Source organism: Trachypithecus francoisi, unplaced genomic scaffold (assembly GCF_009764315.1).
Source record: "Trachypithecus francoisi isolate TF-2019V2 unplaced genomic scaffold, Tfra_2.0 Lachesis_group14, whole genome shotgun sequence".
NCBI lineage: Eukaryota > Metazoa > Chordata > Mammalia > Primates > Cercopithecidae > Trachypithecus > Trachypithecus francoisi.
The window spans coordinates 38,798,602-38,824,064 of record NW_022681459.1 but is presented as its reverse complement, the minus strand read 5'-3'; the positions used below and the strand labels follow the sequence as shown (position 1 = coordinate 38,824,064).

Here is a 25,463-nt window from a genome sequence, read left to right as displayed (position 1 = left end):
ACTCAGGCCAATTCCACTCACATGATTCTGATTGAAAGACTGAATTGTGCAGCAGGGGACAATCTGGGTCTTTCCAAGCTCTGAACAGTGGTGCCCACATATCTGTTATCCCTGGGCAATGGAGCCTGCACTCACTGAGGAAGATACCACAGCTGTGTGTTCTCTGGGCTGGGTAGAGTCTCCTACTCACAGGTCTGTGGAAGGTACAGGAGCTGCTTCCTCACTTACCCCTCCCATGGGACAAATGCTGAGTCTCACCCACCAGTCCACTAAGTCTAAAGAATCGTGCTCAGACTTCAGCTCTTCCTAGGGTGGAACAAAGATTACCAGGAGGATACACAAATCTGTGTGGACAGATCCTCCCCTTTCAGGCCCCTGGAGGAGATAAAAGAGGCCTGAGCCAAGCCTCTCTGAGGCCACAGGAGGTGGCGTCCACCATGGCCTGGACCCCTCCGCTCCTCATGTTCCTCTGTCATTGCTCAGGTGAGAACCGGTTTTAGGTGTCTAGGGTTAGCTCCTTAGCTTGTGTCAGCCCCTCTGGTTCAGATCCCCAAGACATGTATCTCTGGTTCCTGCCCCAGCCCCCACGAGTGTCTGTGCTTGCAGGTTCCCTCTCCCAGCCTTTGCTGACTCAGATGACTTCACTCTCTGCATCTCCGGGAGCGTGAGCCAGACTTACCTGCATCCTGAGCAGTGGCTTCAGAGTTGGTAATTTTGCAATATAGTGGTCAGCTGAAGCCGGGCAGCCCTCCCAGGTGTCTCCTGAGATGCTACTCAGACTCAGATATCACTCAGGACCCTGGGGTTCCCATTCATTTCTCTGCATCCAATGATACACGGGCCAATGCAGGGATTCTGCACATCCCTGGACTGAAGCCGGAGGATGAGGCTATTACTGTTGTACGTAGCACAGCAGCTCCAAGACTCACACAGTACTCCAGACCCACTGGGAGATTATAAAAACCTCTTCTCTGATCTCCTGGCCTGGTGTAGTCACTTCTGCTGGTGGCTCTAATAAAGTTTATCTCACTGGGTGACTTATATTTTAGATTTTCAACCAGCACCTGATTTTTTTTTTCAGACAAGTAGATCTGAAAATGTGACTTTATTTTCTTCAATTCCACTTTTATATTGATTCATGCTCATACCTTCTCATTTCTTTCTGGTTTTCACAGGCAGAAATCCCTTGCTCAGAGACAAAAATTCTCTGAATGGAGACTTTGGAGGAGATCAAAAGAGACTGGTTCAGGCCATGCCCAGCTCAGAGTCTAGGAGTGACTCAGAGATGCTTCTGGTCCCAGAGCTTCAATCTAGGCATTGGATACAATACCACTATTCACAATGGAATTGCATTCTCTATATTAGCAATAAACCATCACATGTTTTGAAATAAAAAGAGTATAATTTATAATAACTTCAATATAGCATATTTAAGGGTAAATATTAAAAATGGAAAGTCTTAAACTGAAAACTATAAAATAATGCAAGAGTCATTATAAAAAAACCTTAAAATAGCTGATTTTCCTTGTTTGTAGTTGGAAAACTCAATGTGATTAAAATTTTTATAATAACAATTCTACCCGAAGTTGTCTAAGGAATCATTGTAAGGTCTTCCAGTAAAAATAGGTTTGCAGGGAATGAGGAGATAAAAAAATCTCAACAAAGAAATGCAAAATGTAACAGAAAACATCAATGAAACAACAGCCCTGGGAAAATCCTTCTCAACTGCCGTGGGATCTAACTGTATTTAAGAAAGGGGTGAGTAGGAAGGTGCCTTCCGAATCCAGGAACGCAGGTGTCATTTTGAGTGACCAAGGTGAGCCAAGGGAGGACAGCTTTAGTCAGAAGAGCACAGACCAGGAGCAGAACTCACATCTCTGAGGCTGATGGGCAGAGTGTGGTTGCAACAGGCCTGGCACTGGGTGCTGCTGAGCTGAAATTATGCTGTCACCTGCACTGTGCACCTGGAGTGACATGGTTCTGGTTGTTCTTCACCCCAGGGAAGGACGCTGTGACCTGTTATCTGTTGGAGAATAAGTACTCAGAAGGCTCTTTACAGGAGAGGGCACCAGTGTGATATGCCCGTCCCTGATTGTCTTTCCAAAGGTTAGAAATGGAACCTGCGTCTTTCATTTTTGTGTAGAGAACCCAAGATCCTTTTCTACATAATCAAAGGTTATTTCCAATAGCTGCGTTAGCCTGTCTCAGAAAGAGTGTGGGTTTGTCTTACAGCAATAGTGCCCACTATTTTGGCCTACCTAATGCTACCCATGTGTCTGGGTACTGTGGTCCACCTAATACTACACATACAAATGCCCATCTCAGGTCCTCATCTCTCCTTGGGATATAAATGTGTGTAAGGGATTTGAAGCAGCTCTGCCTTCTTTTTGGGTCCTAAGGATCAGGGTTATTGGTGTCTCCATCCTTCCCTGGGTCTCCTCCACCTCACTGTCCTGAAACAAGACCCAGGCATAGGCTCCTGGGGCTTCTGCAGGCCTTCTTCCCTGCTCTTGCCAAATGCGGGTGGACCCTGCCCTGTGCTCACAGGTCTATGTCTCTCTCCCTGCTGGTCCATTGCCCTGCAGGGGCTTTTCTTTTTTCAAAAAGCAGGGGTGTCAAAGCAGGGATGCGCCAATGCCCATCAGTCATCATCATAAAAGAGTGGCTGTGCCTTCCTGTGCCAGGCTCTATGCCAGGAGCTGTGTGCCCCATGTTCCCTTCCAGGGTCCTGCCTGAAGTCTGTGCTCACTCAGCCAGCCCCACCATCTGGAAGTAACAGTCCCCTCCTCCTGCACTGGCAAAAGCAGAAGAGTTGGGTGGACAGTGTGGCCTGGCCCCACCAACTCCCAGGAGAAGCTCTCTGTCTCTCTCATCCTGCGTGCCGGTTAATGACGATAAAACAATCCATCTACAACACTCAGCTTCATGCCTGTCTCTCTCTTATGCTCCATCCAGGGACACAGTCATCCCATGGTTTTTTCTCCCCTGGCATCTCTCACTTCCTTCCTCTTCCAGATCCCTGGGATCAGCCATGGCCCCTCCTGACACCCCTTCTCCTGCTTGGCTGCCTTCAGGCTCTTTGTTGAACCTGACACCAAAAGATGTCTTTCTAAAGTGTCAGTTTCATCTATTCTGCCTCCAGTTCACAACCTGAAACAACCTCCCATAGTGAATCAAGCCAAGCCCCTCACTCTGAAGCACAGAGACGCGCCATGACATGCTAAGGGGATGACAGAATACATCACTGATGAGAGGATTGAACAAGTGAAGTGTGAGGGGCAAGTCAGGTGAGGGCATTTTAATCCAATCTGGCATTTAAAATGTCTCTTCATTTCCAAAGTCCTATTTCTCCCTAGTAATGTGTGACTGCTAGTCCCAGAGCAGGACCCCACATCCCAGTGAGATCTGAGTCACAGTCATCTCCTTCTCTGGCCCCTGTGGAATGAGCTGCTCAGGGCTTTGCTCCCAGAGCCCTCTGCATTCCCAACTTCCTACAGTCTCCTTTCATTGGATGGGGGTGATAGTTTGTACATGTCCTTCTAGTAATCCAAGAAAAACTTACTGAAAAAGTCTGTTTGTTCATATCAGTAATCAGGGGCATGACCGGGGCATGGCCCATAAATGCCTCTGGACTGATACTCGCCAAGCTCCCAGACCAACACCACATATATGATTTCCACTGAGAGAATGAAGTCTGGACAGAGAGCAGCAGGGGACACTGCAGGTCTGCCCAGTGTGCAGCCACAGCTATGCCAACCCCTCCCACCCCACAAATTCCCCAGGGCTGGGCAGTGGACCTTGCCCTCACTGAGCCTGACTCAGCAGCTGCATCCTCCCTGGGCATGGTCCCAGCACCCACTTCCTCCCAGGTCTGGCCTGCCAGACTCCGCCTCCAACAGACCCTAGGACTTGAATCAATACATAGGGTGAGGTAGAGGCAGGCAGTGTGGGGGACACATTTGCATCCATAACTCCTCCTCTGTGAGGTCAGTGGAGGGGATAAGAGGCCTGAGGCAGCCCACTCCCGCTCAGGACCTCAGGAGGACTGTGCTGACCACGGCCTGGGCCCCTCTCCTGCTGCTTCTCTCTCAATTCGCAGGTAGGGACAGGCCTCCTATGTCCAGGGCATGTCCCTCAGGCTTCACCAATCCCCTCTGGCTAAGATCTTACAGCAACTTTATGCTGGTAGGTGACCCAACACCCATGTGCATCTGTGTCCGCAGATTCCCTCTCCCAGCCTGTGCTGACTCAGCCGCCCTCCCTCTCTGCATCTCCAGGAGCATCAGCCAGACTCTCCTGCACCCTGAGCAGTGGCTTTGGTGCTGATTTCTACTGGATATACTGGTACCAGCATAAGCCAGGGAGCCCTCCCCGGTATCTCCTGAGCCACTACCAAAATTCACTTCATGACCAGGGCTCCGGGGTCCCCAGGCGCTTCTCTGGATTGATGGAAACCTGGTCCAATAAAGGGCTCTTGCTCATATCTGATCTCCAGCCTGAGGATGAGGCTGACTATTACTGTATGATTGAGCACAGCAGAACTTCTCACGCTGACACACGCAGGTGGGGAAGTGGGACAAAACCTCAGCCTGCTCAGAGTCTTGTTCTCTGATGATGTTTAGATCTTAAAATAACTTATATAACTTGAGTGGGATGAGTGAGATATCCTGAGCTCACAGGAACTGTCAATGAAAAGAGTCAAGTTCTGCCGGGCGCGGTGGCTCAAGCCTGTAATCCTAGCACTGTGGGAGGCCGAGACGGGCGGATCACGAGGTCAGGAGATTGAGACCACCCTGGCTAACACGGTGAAACCCCGTCTCTACTAAAAATACAAAAAAACTAGCCGGGCGCGGTGGCAGGCACCTGTAGTTCCAGCTGCTCGGGAGGCTGAGGCAGGAGAATGGTGTGAACCCGGGAGGTGGAGCTTGCAGTGAGCTGAGATCCGGCCACTGCACTCCAGCCTGGGCTGCAGAGCGAGACTCTGTCTCAAAAAAAAAAAAAAAGAAAAAAGAAAAAAGAAAAAAAAAAAGTCAAGTTCTGTAAAATATTTGAAGAGATTTATTCCAAGCCAAATATCAGTGACCAATGGGCCACAACGCAGCCCTCAGGACATCCTGAGAACATGTACCTCAGGTGGTCAGGCTGCAACTTGGTTTTATACATTTTTAAGGAGACATGAGACATCAATCAACACATGTGAGATGTACATTGGTTCAGTACAGGAAAGCAGGACAACTCAAAGTAGGGGGGCTCCAAAGATTGTCTTTTTGATAATTGGTTAAAAGAGTTAAGTTATTGTCTAAAGACTTAGAACCAATGGAATGCCTGGGTTAAATTAAGGCATTGTAGTGACAAAGGTTTTATTGTGCAGAGGAAGCCTCCAGGTAGCAGGCTTCGGAGAGAATAGATTGCAAATGTTTCTTATCAGATGTAAAAAGTCTGTTCTCTCAGAAATTCCAAAAATGAGCAGGCATATCTGGCTCCCCCTTCCCATTATGGCCTAAACTTTCTTTCAGATTAACTTTGGAATGCCCTTGGCCAAGAGGAGGGGTCTGTTCAGATGGATGGGAGTCTTAGAATTTTATTTTTGGTTTACGATCCTGTAACACATCCTATAATTTGCTGCCCAGAGGTCATTAGTGGCCTGGAAGAAATGATGTGTCAGCTGCAGTGTTGTCCGCAGAAAGACTTACTCATTCTGCTGCCCTGAGTAGTGACATCAGAAAGATCCATCTGCCAACAGTCAGAAGGCCCTTCCAGGAGGGTTGGGCAGTACCAGGGATGCTGGAAGACCTGGGATCTGAGGCAAGTAGGGCAGGGTTACCAGGCCACATTGGAAAACATTCCACTGGCTCTTACACACTTGGATAAGCAGTGACCTCCCTGAAGAGTGACTTTCTTGTACCTGGGCTACAGGACACACATGAGCACTGGGTTTTGGATAAAATAGAACAATTTCATTTATGAACATAGATGTGAAAATTCCTCGGCATATTCACAAGTAGAACCCATGCTGGACCTCTGACCACTAGGATTTAGGCTGAGAACAGGACATTTGTGAGGTCTGTGGGGAATAAGCATGAACTTTGGAGGGAGAGCAGGTATGAGAGGTGCTGAGCCATGTGTTAAATGCCCCAAGCAGGGAGAGAACCCTGGAGCTTCCAGTGCTGCTTCCCTGATACCCTGTGGGAGAGAAAGATAAAGTTACCAGATACAATGCAATGGTGCTCATTAATGCTCTAGCAAAGAGCAGGCAGCATGCATTAGCACAGTCTTCAGGAGAGAAAACGCAGCCCCAGGAAAGCTGTCAGAGACCAAGACGACTCATCAGTCACATTGAATTCGTAATGTATTTACGATGAAATATATGACAAATGCTTTACGCTTTTGTTCTTTTTAATTTTTTATTATCGTGGGTACATAGCAGGTGTATATATTTACAGAGTTTATGAGATGTTTTGATGCAGGCGTGCAATGTGAAATAATTATATCATGGAGAATGGTATATCCATCCCCTCAAGCATTTATCATTTGTGTTACAAATGATCCAATTACACTCTTTCCCTAATTAAAAAATGTACAATTAAACTATTATGACCACAGGTATCCTGTTGTGCTATCAAATGGTAGGTATTATTCATTCTTTCTAACTATTTTTTATACCCATTAACCATTCCCACATCACCCCCTAGTTGCTACTACCTTCCCAGCCTCTGTTAACCATTATTCTACTTTCTATGTACATGAGTTCAAATGTTTTGATTTTTAGATTCCATAAAAAAGCGAGAACATGTGATATTTGCCTTTCTGGGACTGTCTTATTACACTTAATACAATGATCTCCATTTCCATCCCTGTTATTGCAAATGACAGACTCTTATTCTATTTTATGGCTGAATAGTACTTCATCGTGTATACTTACCACATTTTTTTATGCATTCATCTGTTGATGGACACTTAGATTGCTTCCAAATCTTAGCTAAACAGTGCTGCAGCAAACATAGGAGTGCAGATATTTCTCTGATATACTGATTTTCCTTATTTTGGATATCTATCCAGCAGTGAAATTGCTGGATCATATGGTAGCCCTGTTTTTAGTTGTTTTGAGGAACCTCCAAGTGGTCCTCCATAGTGGCTGTACTAATTTACATTCCCAGCAGCAGTGTATGAGGATTCCCTTCTTTCCACATCCTTGCCAGCATTTGTTATTGCCTGTCTTTTAGATATGAGCCATTTTATCTGGGATGAGATAATATATCATTGTAGTTTTGATTTGCATTTCTCTGATAATTGATGATTTTGAGCACCTTTTTATGTGACGTTTTGCCACTTGTATGTCTTCTTTTGAGAAACATCTGTTTAAATCTTTTGCCCATCTTTTGACCAGATTATTAGATTTTTTCCTGTAGAGTTATTTGAGCTCTTCCTTTATTCTGGTTGTTAATCCCTTGTCAGATGGGAAGTTTGCAAATCTTTTCTTCCACTCTGTGTGCTGCCTCTGCACTTCGCTGATTATACCTTTTGCAGTGCAGAATCTTCTTAACTTGATATGATCCCATTTGTCCATTTTCGCTTTGGTTGCCTGTGCTTGTGGGGTATTGCTCAACAAATTTTTACCCAGACAAATGTCCTGGAGATTTTCCCTGAAGTTTTCTGGTAGTAGTTTCACAGTTTGAGGTCTTAGATTTAAGTCTTTAATCCATTTCTATTTGATTTTTGTGTGGGGTGAGAAATAGGGGTCTTTGCATATGGATATCCAGTTTTCCCAGCACTGTTTAATAAACAGACTGTCTTTTCCCCAGTGTATGTTCTTGACATTTTGTTGAAAGTGAGTTCACTGTAGATGTGTGGATTTATTTATGGGTTCTCTGTTTTGTTCCATTGGTCTAGGTGTCTTCTTTTATGCCAGTAACATGCTGTTTGGTTACTACAGATCTGAAGTATAGTTTGAAATTAGGTAATGTGATTTATCCATTTTTGTTCTTTTTGCTTAGGATAGCATTGGATATTTTAGGTGTTTTGATTCCTATTGGTCATATTTTTAAATCATAAACCTGACTAGTCTGTTATCTATTATTTTCTTTCATTGGGTTTTATGTTGCATGACGGAAGTTGTTATTTTTAGGGTTTAGGATATTTGTTACCCTTTCTGGATTTTATTTAAATTTCTGAATTAAACTTTAGATTATTATCTTTATCTAAAAATCACACACACACACACAAATACACACACAGGTAGACAGATATATTTTTTATTATTGGCCATAAAATACTTTAATATGAACCTCTGCATCTAATATGAGCTGCGTCCTGCATATCTAGATAATAAAGGAAGAAACAATAATGTACAAATTTTGTTAAACAAATTTATAGTTCAGAAATGACTGTCAAATTACATCTTACTTTGCATGGTGGTGAACATATTTTTTCTAAAAAATTGTATTATCAAAGGAAATGGATAAATTTTATCTTCTGGCCCTCGTCCTACTTTCCCAGATCCCCTCTTCCCCCTTCCAGGTCCTTCTGTTTCACAGGCGTCTGATGAGTACAGGGTGTTTTTTCCTTTCCATGATGTTCACACTAACTTGTTGAGTCATAGCGCCTTTTCTATTTCTGATTACGAGGTGCATGTTTTCTTAATTTGTTATTTTTGACGCTTGGATAAATTCCATAATATAATGGTAATATGATTTTTATCCTGGAAATCTGCAGTTCCACTGGAGGTATTCCTTACTATTGATGTCTTCTTTGTGCAAGGAAGAGGCAGCCTTGAGAGGCTAGTACTGGTAGTACTGCTCTGTGTGTTAGAACCCCCATCCCTGGTCCCCCACTGCAGCTACTGAAGGTAGTTCCCAGAACTGAGCCAGTGAGAGACCCCTGTATCTGGAGGCAGCTAGAGAACCCTCCCCAGACACAGCACTGTGGATTCCTATTGGGCTCTTTGTTGGAGGAAGGAGGGCCTGCTGCTCACCTACAAAGTAATAGCAATCCTTTCACTGGGGAGGGAATAAAATGCTCAAAAGTATGGGGTTAGATTTGCCATAAACCAGATCGTGTGGCAGGAGGGAGAACACACTCATTTCATTCTTCAGTCCTCAGGCTTTCCAGAAAAAAATGTGGGGTTGAGGTTCCTAGGGGTGAAGCACTTGATCTTCTGGGGTCTGTGATTGCTTCTTAGGCACCATCCTTGGGAACAAAGCTGACCTCCTCGTTACATGGACTCAGCCAGATACTGTATCTTATCATCACTGTACACTGGTTACGAGTAGTGGCATATTCCCAGCGATTTAAACCCAGGGGTAAGTGCAACTTTAAACACCTCTTTATGCGTGAAGAGGGCCTCAGCTCTTAGAATCAGAAGAGAAAGTGAGAGGATGGCAACGGTCAACACCCTGAGGAGGAGTGATTCTCCTTGCCCCATTCTCCTGTCCGGGGATTCGTTGCCAGGTGCTTCATCTAGTCTCTCTCAGGGTGTGTCCATGTCTCTAGTGTGACTCTTCCAAGTTTGTGCTTTCTCTCCTCTGTCTGCCTAGAGTAATAAAAGGAGGGAGCTCTGCTCCAAAATACATGAACCCACAGTGACACTCAGAGACTGCCCATTGGCAGGAAGACTCTTCTTATTCAAGAGCACTAACAGACATGTCTTTATTCATTATTTCAGTGATGGAGATCCAATAGCCTTTCTTTTGTCACTGAAATGAGAGTTTTACCTGGAAGTTTGCCAGAAATGAAATTTTTTCTCCTGGACCTACTGACAAAGAAACTTGAGTTGGTATCCAGTAACATGTTTTTACAATTTCTCCAGAAGATTTTTAAGAACATCAATGTTAGGAAGCAACTACAGTTTTATTATTTTGAAAGCATTACTGAAGATTTGTGTTTAAAATACAGTTCATGTAGCAGTTTATGACTCAATTATTCGACATCTCCATTCAAAAATCCAAGAACACTCAAAATCATATTTATATCAGTGCTAAAAAGTATAACTTGACTTCAAACAATAGCCAGTAGTTGGTAAGAATACAGGCATAAGTTTGCTAAGAATATGATTTGTGGTTTATATGAGTATTTCTGCTCCCAGAACAATCTGATGTAGACTGGCTTCTGGAATCTCTCCTGCCTCCTACTGAGCTGACTCTCCTGGAGCCTGGCCGTAACGGTGCAGGACTGGAAGCTATACACTACAAGCACATGCTCTATGGCAGCCAGCACTAACCTGGGCAGATGACAGAGAAACAATATGTGATATTTCCATTAGATTTATTTTCCTTCTTTCTCTATAGAAAGTGTTATTATAAAACTGTAATATTGAAGGAACAGAAAATTTGAAGGAAAGGAATCAAACATAAATGTTAAATATTTATGTGTGTTTATACTGTTGATCTATAATATTTCTTGTATTTACTGTCCAACATTTCTATTTTATAAGCTTTTGTAAAATAAATAACATATTTTATACAAAAACTCTCACGTGTGCTAGTTGAAAGTACACGTGAAAGTCACCTAAATGCAATAACAGAATTTGAGGCGACTAAAATGTGTTGATTTGAGAGACAGTAAGAGTAATTTAGTACAAGTCCCCATCTGGCTCTGAAATCTAATCCTTTGCTGGTGTCCCTACACCTGAAAACCTGCAGGCTTTGCACCCACTGCAGACAGATGACATTGGGTTAAATTCAAGGGTCTCCACTGAGGGTCACAATAGGTGGGTGTGGCACAATGCATTCTGGGAGGTATAGAACTGAGGGACAGGATGTGCCCAGTGGACACCGATCCATAGTCAGCCCCAGCCACTGCACAGACTGGGTGTATGGTGTCCTCAATGACTTCTGCTCCCATATAAATGAACAGTAGGAGCTCCTAGGGTATTAGTGAATGACATATTCACTTTCAATGTCACACTCAAGATGAAGTCTCTACAATATTTGAAATTGAACTTGGACACCTTCAACTATTTTTGTTTCAAAAAAATTACATTTACAAAAATACCCTAAACTATTTCTTAAGGTAATCGGAGTTTATTTTACTTCCACAATAATACTAAACATAAACAGTTAGCATATTATAAAGTGGTGCGTCTAGGCCTGGACAGCCGAAGGCACTTGGAGCCTGTTCCTGAGGGTTCTGGGGGTGTTCGGAGCTGAGACCAGTCACTTCCCCTGTCTGGTGCTCTCTGTTCAGGGCTCACAGCTGTGACCTCCTCACCCCTGAACCGCTCACAGCAGTACTCATACTTATTCTCGTGACGCCCTCAGGCAGAAGAGTCTTATCCAGGGCTTAGGGTGGGATCAGAAAGCTTAGGGTTCTCATTTGCATGAGGAGATCCTCCCCATCTCAGAGTATGAAGAGAGAAAAGGAGAGAGTTGGGAAAAGCTTTACTTCAACTGTGGGGCAAAAAGGCAGGACTCAGGAGAATCTCAAGAATGGCCTGGTCCCCTCTCCGGCTCCCCTCTTTATTCACTGCACAGGTGACTGGACATGGGGCCATGGAAGGGGCCCTGGGAAGCCCATGGAGAGCTGCTTTCTCCTCTTATTGATAGACCCAGAATCACCATGTCTGTGTCTTTCCCACTTTTACGGCCTCGGGCCCCATCTGCGCTGACTCAGTCACCCTCAGTCCCTGGAGCTCTGGGCCAGAGGGTCACCATCTCCCGCACTGGAAGCAGCTCCACTTTGGTTGTTGGTCTGATGTACACTGGTTCCAGCAGCTCCAAGGAATGACCCCCAAACTCCTCATCTATGAAAACAATTGGGGAGCCCTGTGGGTCCCTGACAATTCTCTGGCTTCAAGTCTGGCAACTCCATTTTCCTGACCATCACTGTGCTACACCCTGAGGATGAGGCTGATCATTACTGCCAGTTCTACAGAAACAGCCTGAGTGCTTTCACAGTGCCCCGGGTTGAAGAAAGTGAGACCAAAACACACGGTGTGCCCAGCCATGTAGCTCTCCCATGCACCCCCTACTCTGCAGCTAAGTCAATGTGTTCTTTCACTAGTATGTCCTAAAACTGGGGCCTGAGAACTTCTTCAGGGTAATTTTTCTAGGGAATGTGTCCTCACCCTCTCAATATCTGCCCCAAATTCACCCTTTGCAACAATACCGTGCGCTCTTTTCTCAGAGGCAGCAGCTGGTCCTGAACGCCAGAGGCCAGATTCCCCGTAGTGGAGTACATATGGGTGAATCAGTTAGCCGGGGCTTCCACAGCAACACACCACAGACTGGAGTCTTCCCCGACAGATATTTATTTTCTCACTCTTCTGGAGTCTGAAGGACCAGATGAAGGCGCCACCCCATTTGGTTTTCTCTTTGCCCTCTTTCCTTTGCTTCCAGATGGCTCTTTTCTCACTGTGTCCTCACATGGCCACCCCTAGGTCTGTGTGTGGTTTTTGTACAAATTTCTGATGAAGTCATTAGTCCTTTTGGATTAGAGACTCATTCTTATGACCTCATTGATTCCTAACTATCTTAGTGTCCAGATCTCCCAATACAGAGAAATTGGTAATTTAGTTATAACATAAAAAATCGGGGAGCCGGGCACGGTGGCGCATGCCTGTAATCTACTGGGGGGCCAGGCTCAGTGGCTCATGCCTGTAATTCCAGCACTTTGGGAGGCTGAGGTGGGCGGATCATGAGGTCAGGAGATCACGACCATCCTGGCTAACATGGTGAAATTCCGTCTCTCCTAAAAATACAAAAAATTAGCTGGGCATGGTGGTACATGCCTGTAGTCCTAGCTGCTTGGGAGGCTGAGGCAGGAGAATCGCTGGAACCCGGGAGGCAGAGGTTGCAGTGAGGTAACATCACCCCACTGCACTCCAGCCTGGGTGACAGAGCAAGACTCCATCTTAAAAAAAAAAGGCGGGTGGACACAATATAATTTGTAACAAAGGATCAGGGGTCCAGGAACCCAGAGTCCATCTGTGTCTGACCCAGGAGAAGTGATGCTGCAGAGGCCACCTGGTCACGCCATTGCTCTGAGCTCCTACTATGTGCTAGATTCTGGATGTGTTTTTGGTGCTCAGGGTACAATGTGGATAAGACAGGAAGGTCCGTGTCCTCCAGCAACTGATGATATTTAGGGGAAAACAGAGCACATCAGTAAACATATCCACAGGAATATGATACGTTTTAGGAAAATGAAGAGAGGCCAGTTTTGGAGAGGTGGGGTGAGCAGATTTAGAGGGGTTGATGACAAAAATGCAGAGACCTATTAAGGTTGTAAAATTCACCTGCTGCACATGAAGTGAACTAAGAGGAGGTGAGAGTCCAGGCAGGGCCAGATGAGGCTCTGGTTTTGACACAAACATTAGACTGTGGAGTCCTGGACACGGGTGGAACACGCTGGTGGTGAAAGGTCACGTCTGCATGGTTCAGAAGTGGGAGGTGCCGAGGAATGGAGTGTCAGGAGACAGGGACCACAGCTGGGCTCTCAGGACCTGTGACGGGTGTAGGTGAGCTGCAGCTAAGTGAGAAAACATTAAGAACCCTGTGTAGTTGATACAAGATTATTGACATCTTAAGTTTTCAATAAATACAATCAGCTCTGGCAATACAGACAAATTGGTAATTCAGTTATAACATAAAAATTTGGGATGAACACAATATAATTTGTAACAAAGGATCAGGGATCTCCTTGGCTTCTTAATGGATCACCTGCCAAGGGACAAGGGGTGGGGGAATTTTTACAATGATGGGCGCATTGCTCTTTACACAAGACAGAATTACCTTGTTGAATGTTTCATTCAAATGATACATTAGGGAGGAGACCAACTGGATGAAAAAGCTTTGGGAATGAACAGTTAACAGCACAGGATCTAAAATGCAGAAGAAAAGGGCCTTTGATGCAAACTTACTGAGTGGAGATAAGCTGGCTAATATCCTGCAGGTTAATAAAACCAGAAACTTCGTCTGCCCCTCTGACAGAAATCTACACACTAACACAATTTCACTATATGAAGTTTCCAGAGGATGATGTGCAGATTGTAGATGAGCTTCATCTTACACTTTCCACCTAGTCATTTCTGTGGGAGGACTTATTTTCCCTCTTTCAGTTTTCTCCTGTGCTGCTCATGTCACACCCTCTAATTCAGGGCTCCAGCCCACCTTTCCTGCCAACACCAACACTCTCTGTAGATGAAAACCCGTCAGTCAGCAGCCTCCTTGGTCTGACAGAGGTCATCTTCCTGGGTTTCTAGGACTCTGGTCCTGCCAAGATCCTCCTTTCTCAATCCTAATCCCATGGTCCCTGGCAGCCTCTTCACCTGGACCTCATCGCTCATCTCTGTGTTCCTCCAGCTATACCCACGTCAGGAACTGCTCTTCATCCGCACTATAAATAAATAATTATCCTCTCAGCTCTTAAATTTTTGCTCTGATGATCTCCTCTTCTTGAGCTCAGGCACCCCACCCCCTCTTAGATCCCTGAGTGTGGCAGTGCCCCCTCTCCAGTCTCTCTACTGCCTCCAATGGTGAAGGTGAGGAAGGGAGGTCCCTGCACGTATCACATCCTCATCTTTCCCCTCAGGGTCAGCTCCCTGAGGTAGGGACAAGGCTCTTCCCTTCAGACTCACATACCCACTGTCAAAAAGCACCCAGCACATGGTAGGCACTCAATAAACGTGTACCAAATGCAGACCTGCCTCTCAGCACACTGGACACATTGCAGTGAGCTCAGGATGGGGCAAAACTGGGAGTGTCAGCTGTGAACCTGCTCTTCTCTCTGTCCTCAGCCTGAGAGCTGAGGGGGCACCCATCAGGGAGAACACCCAGGGGCAGGGAGGGGACACAGGCAGCCTCATCCTATGTGTGAGACACTGCTGAGACTATGGGATCCCTGTTCACTCAGGTGGGAAGAAAAGGAAAACAGAATTCAGTAGGAAACTCTATGCATCCACACAGAGGAGGCAATGACAAGAAAACACAGGATGCAAGCACAGTGGTAATAATGCATTTCTACCTAATATTAAATAAAACTCGATATTACCTGTATTCTGTAAACAATAACTATTTACAAAACTGACTGTAAATGATGCTTTTAAGAAAATACAGCTTTCGAAGAAAAGAAACCTCAATGACACCCCTGAATTGCAAACCTAAGGTGGGGCACACATTTATTTTCAGTTCCATATATGGCCTGGATTTATTTACAAGACAATATTGTGTGTCACTATTCCATTTTACATGGTATATTTAAAATCTTGCAGTACTGCAACTGCCTAGTAATCTACTCATCAATATAAATATGAATGTGACAGTCCTGCTGTCCTTCTCCAACCCTGCATAATCCCTAGCAAAAATTCATTATGAATTCACAGAATGTAGTATCAGAACTGTTGTAGCCACATACACAGTTTGTTTCATTTTATGTTTTGATAGAGAAAATAATCTTTTTGTTTAAGCTTGGTTTTTAAAAATATATTGCACATATTTAAAAATGTCATTACAAATCAGAGATTAATAATTTCTCTTATGTTTATACTACTCCCACAGCACTCATTACTGAATGTAAAGCATATTTATATTTTCTTTCTTCTTCTTTCTTTCTTTTCTTTTTTTTTTTTTGAGACAGGGACCCACTCTATCACCCAGGCTGGAGTGCAATGGCACAATCTCTGCTCATTGTAACCTCTACCTCCCAAGTTTAATTGATTCTCCTGCCTCAGCATCCTGAGTAACTGGCATTACAGGCACCTGCCACCTTGCCCAGCTAATTTTTGTATTTTTAGAAGAGATGGGGTTTCAGCATGTTGGCCAGGCTGGTCTCGAACTCCTGACCTCAAGTGATCCCCCTGCCTCAGCCTCCCAAAGTGCTGGGATTACAGGCTTGAGCCACCTGCCTGGCTCCATATTTATGTTTTCTGAACATCCTACTTGGAGTGGCTGATCCTACCAGCTACCATGTTTCCGCCTCACCTGGGATCAAACACTGATGGACACAATTGGTAATTTTAACTCTTGCAGTCTTCAAATATTGAGCAAATTTGCCATTTTTGCTATGCAATAAAAATGCTGGAAAGTTATGTGCCATGCCACTAACTCTGTTCAGTGCTTGGAGGACAGACTTCTAGGGGTGAGTAGTTGACCACGGCATCTGAATAGCTATTACCCCAAGTCTGTGGAAATTAGAGAACAAAATTTTACCAGAATAGCCCTCTAGAAATGCCCCCCAGAGATTCTCCCCATACCCTCACCACCCTTAGAGAAGAGAGCTCCTGTTCTCCTCAGCGCTGCCGGGTCCACAGAGGAGGAAGAGCTCTGCCCAGCAGGGAGGAGCCACCAGAAGACACCAGAAGAAAGGACCTAGTGTCTCCCATGGCCAGAGAAGTGAGTCCACGGGAATCAATTGCTGCTCTGGACTTGACTGGATCTAAGAGGACTTGGTACAGAGTCACCACCTCAGTCCTCACCTAGGAACACCCAAAGAGCCCTGGACAGATTCACCCTTAAGAAGACCAGTAAAGCATGAACTGCCCTGAGATAATGAGAAGATCACAAAAGGGGCCTGCCTGGCCTGGTGCTGAGCCTGGGGGCAGTGATCAGGGCAGGCGGAACGCGCAGCTGGCTCTGGGGGCCTCTGGTCATCATGTCACAGGAGAGTGTCTGGATCTGGACACCTGGGGACATGAAGGGCTGGTTACCAAGTGATCTGGGGGTGATCAGAGCTGTGATCAGCCAACTGCCTGCATGGTGCCCTCTGCTCAGCGATCACAGCAGTGAGCTCCTCATGCCCAGGAACACACAGTTCCACCCCTGCCTGTCTCCCTGATATCCACAAGAGGGGCCTGATCCAAGGCCAGCGTGGCATCAGAAGGCTGGGGACTCTAATTTGCATGGATGGACCGTCATTATCAGAGAATGAAGAGGGGAAGGGAGAGATTTGGGGAAGCTTTGCCTCAGCTGTGAGCACAGAAGGAAGGCAGGACTCAGGACAATCTCCAGCATGGCCTGTTTTCCTCTCCTCCTCACCCTCCTTGCACACTGCACAGGCGATAAGATACAAGGCCATGGCTAAAGCCCTAGGAAGCCCATGGGGCCTGCTCTCTCCTTTTGTCTCTCGACCCAGAATCACCATGCCTGTGTCTCTCCCACTTCCAGGATCCTGAGCTCAGTCTGTGCTGACTCAGTCACCCTCAGTGTCTTGGGCCACAGGGCCGAGGCTCACTATCTCCTGCATTGGAAGCAGCTCCTACATTGGCACTGGCTATAATGTAAACTGTTGGCAGTAGCTCCCAAGAACTGACCCCAAACTCCTCAGGCATAGTGATAAGAACTGGGCCTCCTGGGCATCTGACCAATTCTCTGGCTCCAAGTCCGGCAACTCGGCCTCCCTGGCCACCACTGGCCTCTGGGCTGAGGACGAGACTGAGTATCACTGCCAGTCCCATCGCAGCAGCGTGAGTGCTTGTACAGTGTTCCAGGCTTGCAGGGAAGTGAGACAAGAACCCCCTTCCTCCTTTCCCAGGAGGGTGAGTGCCTAGCAGCTACTACATAGGCCTGGCCTGTGGCTTCTGCTGCTGTTGCTTCCCCACTGGGCCCAGGGGCATCAAGGGCCCCACCTGGGAGTAGATGCTTCTCCTCCCCTCCATCCTCAGAGTCACCCACAGAAGCCCCTTTCTAGGAAAAGGGCCTCCAGAAAACAGAATGTCCTGTACCCTGCAACTTGGGACACAGGGTCTCTGCTCTAAAGTCCAAGGGCTGGAGTGACAAATCCAGCAGTGAAATCTCAGATCTACTTCTGATGGGGAACCCGCATCTCCATCATCCTTTCGCTTTTTCCAGGAGTTTTCAAAGCAATATCTTCCTCTCACTGGTCCTCAGTGTGTATTCCTGTTCTTTTTGTTTCAGCCTATTTTTTTTCTTTTTCTTTTTTTTTTTTTTGAGATGGAGTCTCACTTTGTCACCCAGGCTGGAGTGCAGTGGCGCGATCTCGGTTCACTACAAGCTCCACCTCCCACGTTCACACCATTTTCCTGCCTCAGCCTCCTGAGTAGCTGGTACTACAGGCACCCGCCACCATGCCTGGCTAACTTTTTGTATTTTTATTAGAGATGGGGTTTCACCATGTTGGCCAGGATGGTCTGGATCTCCTGACCTCGTGATCGCCAGCCTCTGCCTCCCAAAGTGCTGGGATTACAGGTGTGAGCCACTGTTGCCAGCCTGTTTCGGCCTATTTTTTATGTGTTTTTTTATTGAGGAATAATTAACATAAAATAAACCCCCAATATCTAAAGTGGCCAATTTTGTGTGTTTTCAGATATTTATATACCCTTGGATAATCACCACAATGAATTAGAGATTCCATCACAAGAAATCAGTGACTGGTTCTGGCAGAATCTGGAAAACCCTCTCTAATATCTCTTGAAATTCTACTTGGATTCAAGTAAGAAACAGGGCTCTGGGGCTCCCAGTCACATCTTGGGATCTAAAAATGCGTCGGCTTTTGCAAGGATTTTGCACATCGCTGTGCTGCAGCCTGAGAATGGGTCTTTTTCAGGGTCTGCACAGGGGCAGTGGATTTTACAGCAGCTCTGAGGCTTACCCAGTGCTCCAGGCCCGTGGGAAAGTGAGACACAAATCTTCCCTCTGCTCTCTAGGCCTGGGGCAGTCATCCCGGCTGGTGGCTCTGACAAATCTAGCTCAGAATGTAACTTCTTTTGTGAACACCTGACTTTCCTTGGACAAATAGTTCTGACAATATCTTATTTCAGTTCAACTAGTATAATGATCCATTGCTCATACTTCTCATTCCATTCTTGCTTTCACAATCAGTGGACCCTGTCCTGTGCCCACAGTTCTCTGCATCTCTCCCTGCTGGTCCAGCCTCCTGCAAAGGTTCAGCTCCCAGAAGAGACTCCTACATCCACTGCCCCGGAGGAAGCAACACTATAAGTAGAATGGCAAGATTTTGTCACATCAGCACTGGGGATAGCTCATCATTACTCTGGGCCCACTGAAGCAATCACATACTCTCTGAACCTCAGTTTTCATTTTTGGCTCCATGTAACCCTCCCTCAGCAGCTCTTGCTTTCAACACGGGGATGAGCTGAAGAAGAGGTTTGTAAATGACAAGTATCAGTCACTCTTCACCATGCAGGGGTGGCTGTGTCCTTCTGTGTCAGGCTTTGTGCCAGCAGGGTTGTGCCCTGCAAGCTCTTCCAAGGTCCTCCATGCAGTCCGTGCTCCCTCAGCTGGCCACATTGTCTGGAAGTTAAGGTCACCTCCTCATGCACTGGAACAAGCAGCAGAGTCAAGTGGACAGTGTGGCCTGACACCACCAGCTCCTACGGGAGGCCCCAGACGGTAATGCCTGCCAGTCTCCAGCTTGCAGGGTTCTGGTTTTGGGCTCTTGCTCTAGGTTTGGTCACTTGGGCTCCTGCAATACTCTGGGATCCTGTCTACGGACAAGGGTGATGATCACTCTTCAGGATGTGGAAAGAGCCCTGTGTGTTAACCCAGGACACCTGCCCCATGGGGACGTGAGGCACAGGCCTTCCATCTGATCCCACAGCCTGGCCTATAGACTCGCTTTCATTTTGTGTGACTGTCACCTCACTCAGGACATTCCTGCAGTCATTTTTTCCTCCAGGACTGAGGGACTGAGGTCATTCCCTGGGTCTGTGGCCTCCTATCCAGTCGACCTATACACTGGGTTTTTAGGATAAAACATCCCCAGCCTGGGCATTGCCACACAGGCAGGTAGCTCAGAAGGCAAATACTCTTGGTGATTCCAGATGTCTGGGCACATGGGCTTGGTGTGTGTTTGTGTCCATGACTAAGGTCCTATTTGGGGTTAGGAGTGAGAGTGGTCACCATATGGTCCAGGAAGAATGTGCTGAGGTTTCTGTTGTCAAAGATAAAACTTGTACACCTTCCTGCCCTTCCCTGTACCTGAGGCAGCCTCCTGAAGCCTGCAGGTTTCTGAGACTCTCCATAAATGGAGAGGAAACATCCCGTAGAATGGATGACTGGGACAAAAAGACAAGACAGGACGAGGGTACAGATGTCCGCAAGGGCTAAACAGCAAGTATGCACTTGATCATGCCAAAGAATACTGAAATAGCTTTGAGGGTAATTCAGTGTCCTTGAGGATTAAAAACAAATTGGAGATTGAGGGCTTCAAACCCCCATTAGGTCCTTGTGCAAACAGATGCTGAATTCCAAACCATATTAAGAGGCTAAAAAGATGAGGCAAAATCTCTGAACGACAGGTGGAGGGGATTTCTGCAGTTTCTTGGTGCTTAAGAGACAGGGACCTGCCAGGCACTCACCTGAAAAATCCTGCAGGGTCACAGCACAGGGAAGGGAATGTGTTGGATACATAAGATGACTTTGATGTTGAAAACACCACCTCCACCACTGATAATGGTTTTCATCATTCATACTTAGGTGCATACACAACCTCTAGCAACCACAATTACTACAAAGGACAGGCGTTGTGTAAACTTTTATGAGGTTCTATGTTATAAAATAATTACACAAAATGTATAAATAATGTGGGCACTAATAAGGTGAGGTTATATGTTGCAATATCTAGGATTCCTATTAAACTTATAGAATGCAAAACTAAATAGGTACTAATGTAAAATGATACAGTGGAAACACTTACTTGATTCATGAAAAATAAAAAGTAAGAAAAAAGAAATAAAACAACAAAGCCCAACTAAAATAAAGAGAAAGGTGAACTCAGACACAATATTCAGCAATTATATTCAATGTAAATGTTTTGATGATCCAGATAAAAATATATTTCCTTAAAATAAAGTTACTTGTGTGTTAAATTTTAAAGGATGCTAAAAATGCACGATGCAAACATTTACCTGTAGAAAGCTCTTGTGGTTATCTTATCAGACCAAATAATTTTAATGAAAATTATTTACATCAGGAAATGTGGCACATTTTATGTGTATAAAATGAAATATTCAACAAGAACACATAACAATTATAAAATACACATCAGCCCATGCGTGGTGGCTCACACCTGTAATCCCAGCACTTTGGAAGGCCAGGGGCTGGTGGATTACTTGAGCTCAGGAGTTCTAGACCAGCCTGGGCAGCATGGCAAAACTTCAACTCTAAAAAGTACAGAAAAAAAAATTAGCCAGGCATGGTGGCATATGTGCCTGTAGTCCCAGATACTTAGGAGCCTGAGGTAGGAGGATCCTTTGAGCCTGAGAGGTGGAGGTTGCAGTGAGCCAAGACAATGCCACTGCACTCCTGCCAGGGTGACAGACTGAGATAATGTCTCAAACAACAACAACAACAACAACAATGCCCCCCCCCACACAAACCCAAAAACATGTCCCTAATAATATAATTTATATAAAATATAAATTAGCAGGACTAAGGAAGAGAATTCACAATTATAGTTATAAATAATGGCATACACATTGTTATTAACTGAGTGAATCAGCAGAAAAAATAATTGCACATAACAATATGTGAACAACCTGTTTAACCAAATTGACCACTGACACCAGGAGCCCAAACCTGAAGGGTAGTTGGCTAATGAATATGTATCACTGAAAAGATTGAATAAGTGCAAGAAGAAATATAAGAAGCATTCATTATTTCTACCTGATTTTATGCTTCTCCTCTCTGTCCTGTGAGCTGGGGGCACTCCCATGTCTATTCCTAGTCCCATTCTTATCCCCTCCACTCTCTCCAAGACTGAGCTGCATTCTGCAGGCTGTCTCCCATCCCCCTGGAGCAAATGACTGAGGTGAGGAGCCCTGCCTTCCAGTGCTGCTGTTTCCATCGTGCTCTGGTTTGAATGTCTCCCTTCCAAAAGGATTTATACTTAATTGCCCGTGTGATAGTATTAAGAGGTGGGCCTTCAAAAGGTGACATAGTCTTGAATATGGAGACCTCATGGTTGGGATTAGGGCCCTTATACAAAGGCTGGAGGCAGCAGTGTGGTCTGTCTCTCTTCTTTCCACCATCTGCCATGTGAGGACACAGAAAGAAGACACTTATCAGATGACACTGCCTTGATCCTGAACTTACCAGCCTCAAAAATTGTGAGAAAGCTGGGCGCGGTGACTCATGCCTGTAATCCCAGCACTTTAGGAGGCCGAGACGGGTGGATCACGAGGTCAGGAGATCGAGACCATCCTGGCTAATACGGTGAAACCCCGTCTCTACTAAAAAAAATACAAAAAACTAGCCGGGCGAGGTGGCGGGCGCCTGTAGTCCCAGCTACTCGGGAGGCTGAGTCGGAAGAATCGCTAGAACCTGGGAGGTGGAGGTTGCAGTGAGCCAAGGTCATGCCACTGTACTCCAGCCTGGTGACAGAGCAAGACTCCGTCAACAAAACAAAACAAAACAAAACAAACAGTGAGAAAATGAATATCTGTTCTCTATTAACTACCCAGTCTGTGGATTTTGTTGTAGTAGCACAAAGTGGACTAAAACGTGTCTGTGTCCTTCAAATCTTGATTTTACAAAAAGATATAAAACAAATTTGCTTCTCTTCATATGGCTCTGTCTCTCCCCCTCTCTCTCTCATCCTGCAATAACAGCAAATGAAGACAAAAAACACCCAATCAATCCAACTGCAGCCATCAGCCTCACCCCCACCCCTCCCTCACTTTGTGTCAGGGGCCACAGTCACCCGTGGGTTCTTCCTCCTGAGCCTCCTCCAGCTCCCAGGGACCAGCCCTCAGCCCTCCTGACACATCCTCACCTGCTCTGCTGACTTCAGGCTCTTTGTTGAAAGTGACACCAAAGATGTCGCTCTAAAGCGTCTGTTTCATCCATCCTGTCTCCTGTTTACAACCCCAGATCATGAACCAATCCATTCCCTGTGGAAGGAGCTGCTCAGGCCTCTGCTCCCAGAACCTTCTGCATTCTCCCCTCACTGCAGCCTCTTCACATTGGATGGTCCTCGTATTCCTTACATGCCCTTCTTCTAGTGACTCAGAAGTCCTTATAGAAAAGCTCTTTATTAATATCAGTAACTCAGGACCGAGTGAGTGTGTGACCCATGGATGCTGTGGACTGATGGGGACCAGGCTCTCAGGTGACTCCACTCACATGATTCCCACTGAGAGACTGCAGTCTAACCAGTGAGCAGCAGGGGGCACTGTGGGTCTGTCTCAGGGTCTGCACAGAGGGAACCCACAGCTGTGCTACCCACCAGACTCCCCAGGGCAGCGTCTTCTGCCCACAGAACTGTGGAAGGTCCCAGCAGCTGCTTCCTCCCTGGTGCTTCCCATGGGGCCAACTCTGAGGCTTACACGTTAGTCCTTTCCGTGGACTGAAGCAAGCTCAGACTGCAGTTGCTTCTCGGGGTGGGGCCGAGGTCACCAGGAAGACAAACAAATGTGTGGGAACAGCCCCTCCTCTGTCAGGCCCGTGAAGAAGATAAAAGCAGCCTCAGGTGACAGAGCTGAGACTGGCATGTCAACTGTGTCCACCATGGCCTGAACATCTCTTCTCCTTGTGCTTCTCTCCCACTGCACAGGTGAGCCAGTTTTCTGGGGCTGGGGGCAGCCCCCAGCCTGTGTCAGCATCTCTGGTTTGAGCCCCAAGGAGTTTAACACTTAACAGCTCCATCATTAAAGTGTGTCTGTGTTTGCAGGTTCCCTCTCCCAGCCTGTGCTGACTCAGCCACCCTCCCTCTCTGCATCCCTGGGAGCATCGGCCAGACTCAACTGCACCCTGAGCAGTGACATCAGTGTTGGTGGAAAAATTGTATACTGGTACCAGCAGAAGCCAGGGAGCAATCCCCGGTATCTCCTGAGCTACTACTCAGAGTCAAGTAAGCACCAGGGCTCTGCAGTCCCCAGCCGCTTCTCTGGATCCAAAGATGCCTCAACTAACTTAGGAATTCTGCACATCTCTGGGCTGCAGCCTGAGGATGAGGCTGACTATTATTGTAAGATATGGCATGACAGCACTAATGCTTACACAGTGCTCCAGACCCACAGAGAAGTGAGAAAAAAACCCTCTCTCCACTCTCCCAGCCTAGTACCTTCACCCTGCTGGTGGCTCTGATGAAGCCTAGGTCAGGAGGTGACTTTTGTTGTCACATCTTCAACCAACACCTAATTTTCTTCAAACCAGTAGATCTCAAAATGTTCTAACTTTTTATTCAGTTCAACTTTTAGATTGCTATTATATACTTTATCGTCATGTTTTCAGAGACAAAAATTATTTGATTAGAGATTAAAAAATTGGCTGGGAGCGGTGGCTCATGCCTGTAATTCCAGCTCTTTGGGAGGCCAAGGTGGGCAGATCCCTTGAGGTCAGGAGTTTGAGACCAGCCTGGGCCGCAGGAGGCAGAACCCATAGGACTGTGCAGCACAGACTGAGCCTCAACGTAAACTAAAAGCATGGTTAATGATAAATTATCAGCATTTATCTATTAATACTGGATTACACAATTTTATCAAGTGTACAAATGGATGCATTATGTGAAAACAAGGGGTCTCTGGAAGGGTGGGGTGGGGGAAATGTATGGGAGCTCTGTACCTACTGCTCAGTTTTTTCTTTACACCTAAAACTGCTATGATAACAAAGTATAATTTAAAAAGAATTGAACAGAAAAATAATTATTGGATTCTAAAAGTATGTATATGATAGTTTTTAAACCAAAAGTAGGGGTTTATGTTTAAATAAACTGTAAAAATTACAGAAAAATGTCAGACTAGGCCGGGCGCGGTGGCTCAAGCCTGTAATCCCAGCACTTTGGGAGGCCGAGATGGGCGGATCACGAGGTCAGGAGATCGAGACCATCCTGGCTAACACGGTGAAACCCCGTCTCTACTAAAAATACAAAAAACTAGCCGGGCGAGGTGGTGGCACCTGTAGTCCCAGCTACCTGGGAGGCTGAGGCAGGAGAATGGCGTGAACTCGGGAGGCGGAGCTTGCAGTGAGCTGAGATCCGGCCACAGCACTCCCACCTGGGTGACAGAGCGAGACTCCGTCTCAAAAAAAAAAAAAAGAAAAATGTCAGACTAATAAATATTAATAAACACATAGGGAAGAAATTTGTGGACAACTTATCAGAGCGGTAACACAATAGGAAATCATAGTTACCTGTGAAAAGGTATCACCGAGGATTCATCGGAAACATTTGCAAACGGGCAACAACCGCCACCACAACAAACTAACCCAAATGAAAGAAATCAACAACCTACACAGGGGAAATACGAATGTGTAATATGTATATTTGTTGATTTCTACGTGAAAACAAAGAAATGAAAATAAAACCTATGGGGAGAAGCAGTGGAGTGAGCTGAGCTGGGATGGCGGGGGGTGGGGACATCCCAGGCAGAGGGAACAGCAGGTGCAAAGCCCTGGAGCCTGGAGAAGGCTGGGGTACATGAGAACTTGACCAAAAATGCAAGCTCCACCCCCAAAATAGCCTTCCTCTGGCCACTATTCAGGCCTAAATATATGGGCAAGGTGGGCAGCTGTCAGAAAAGGTGACCCCAAAAGTGCACCACGTTGGGAATTCTG

The 25,463-nt window shown here is 46.0% G+C and overlaps 1 gene segment (V, D, J or C); it reads left to right on the top strand.

Moving 5' to 3' along the window:
• Positions 1 to 251: 251 nt before the first annotated feature.
• LOC117096645 lies at positions 252 to 24,074 on the top strand. The segment is given in 2 exon segments: positions 252 to 483; positions 23,581 to 24,074. Coding segments are annotated over 2 exon segments (462 nt in total).
• Positions 24,075 to 25,463: the final 1,389 nt, after the last annotated feature.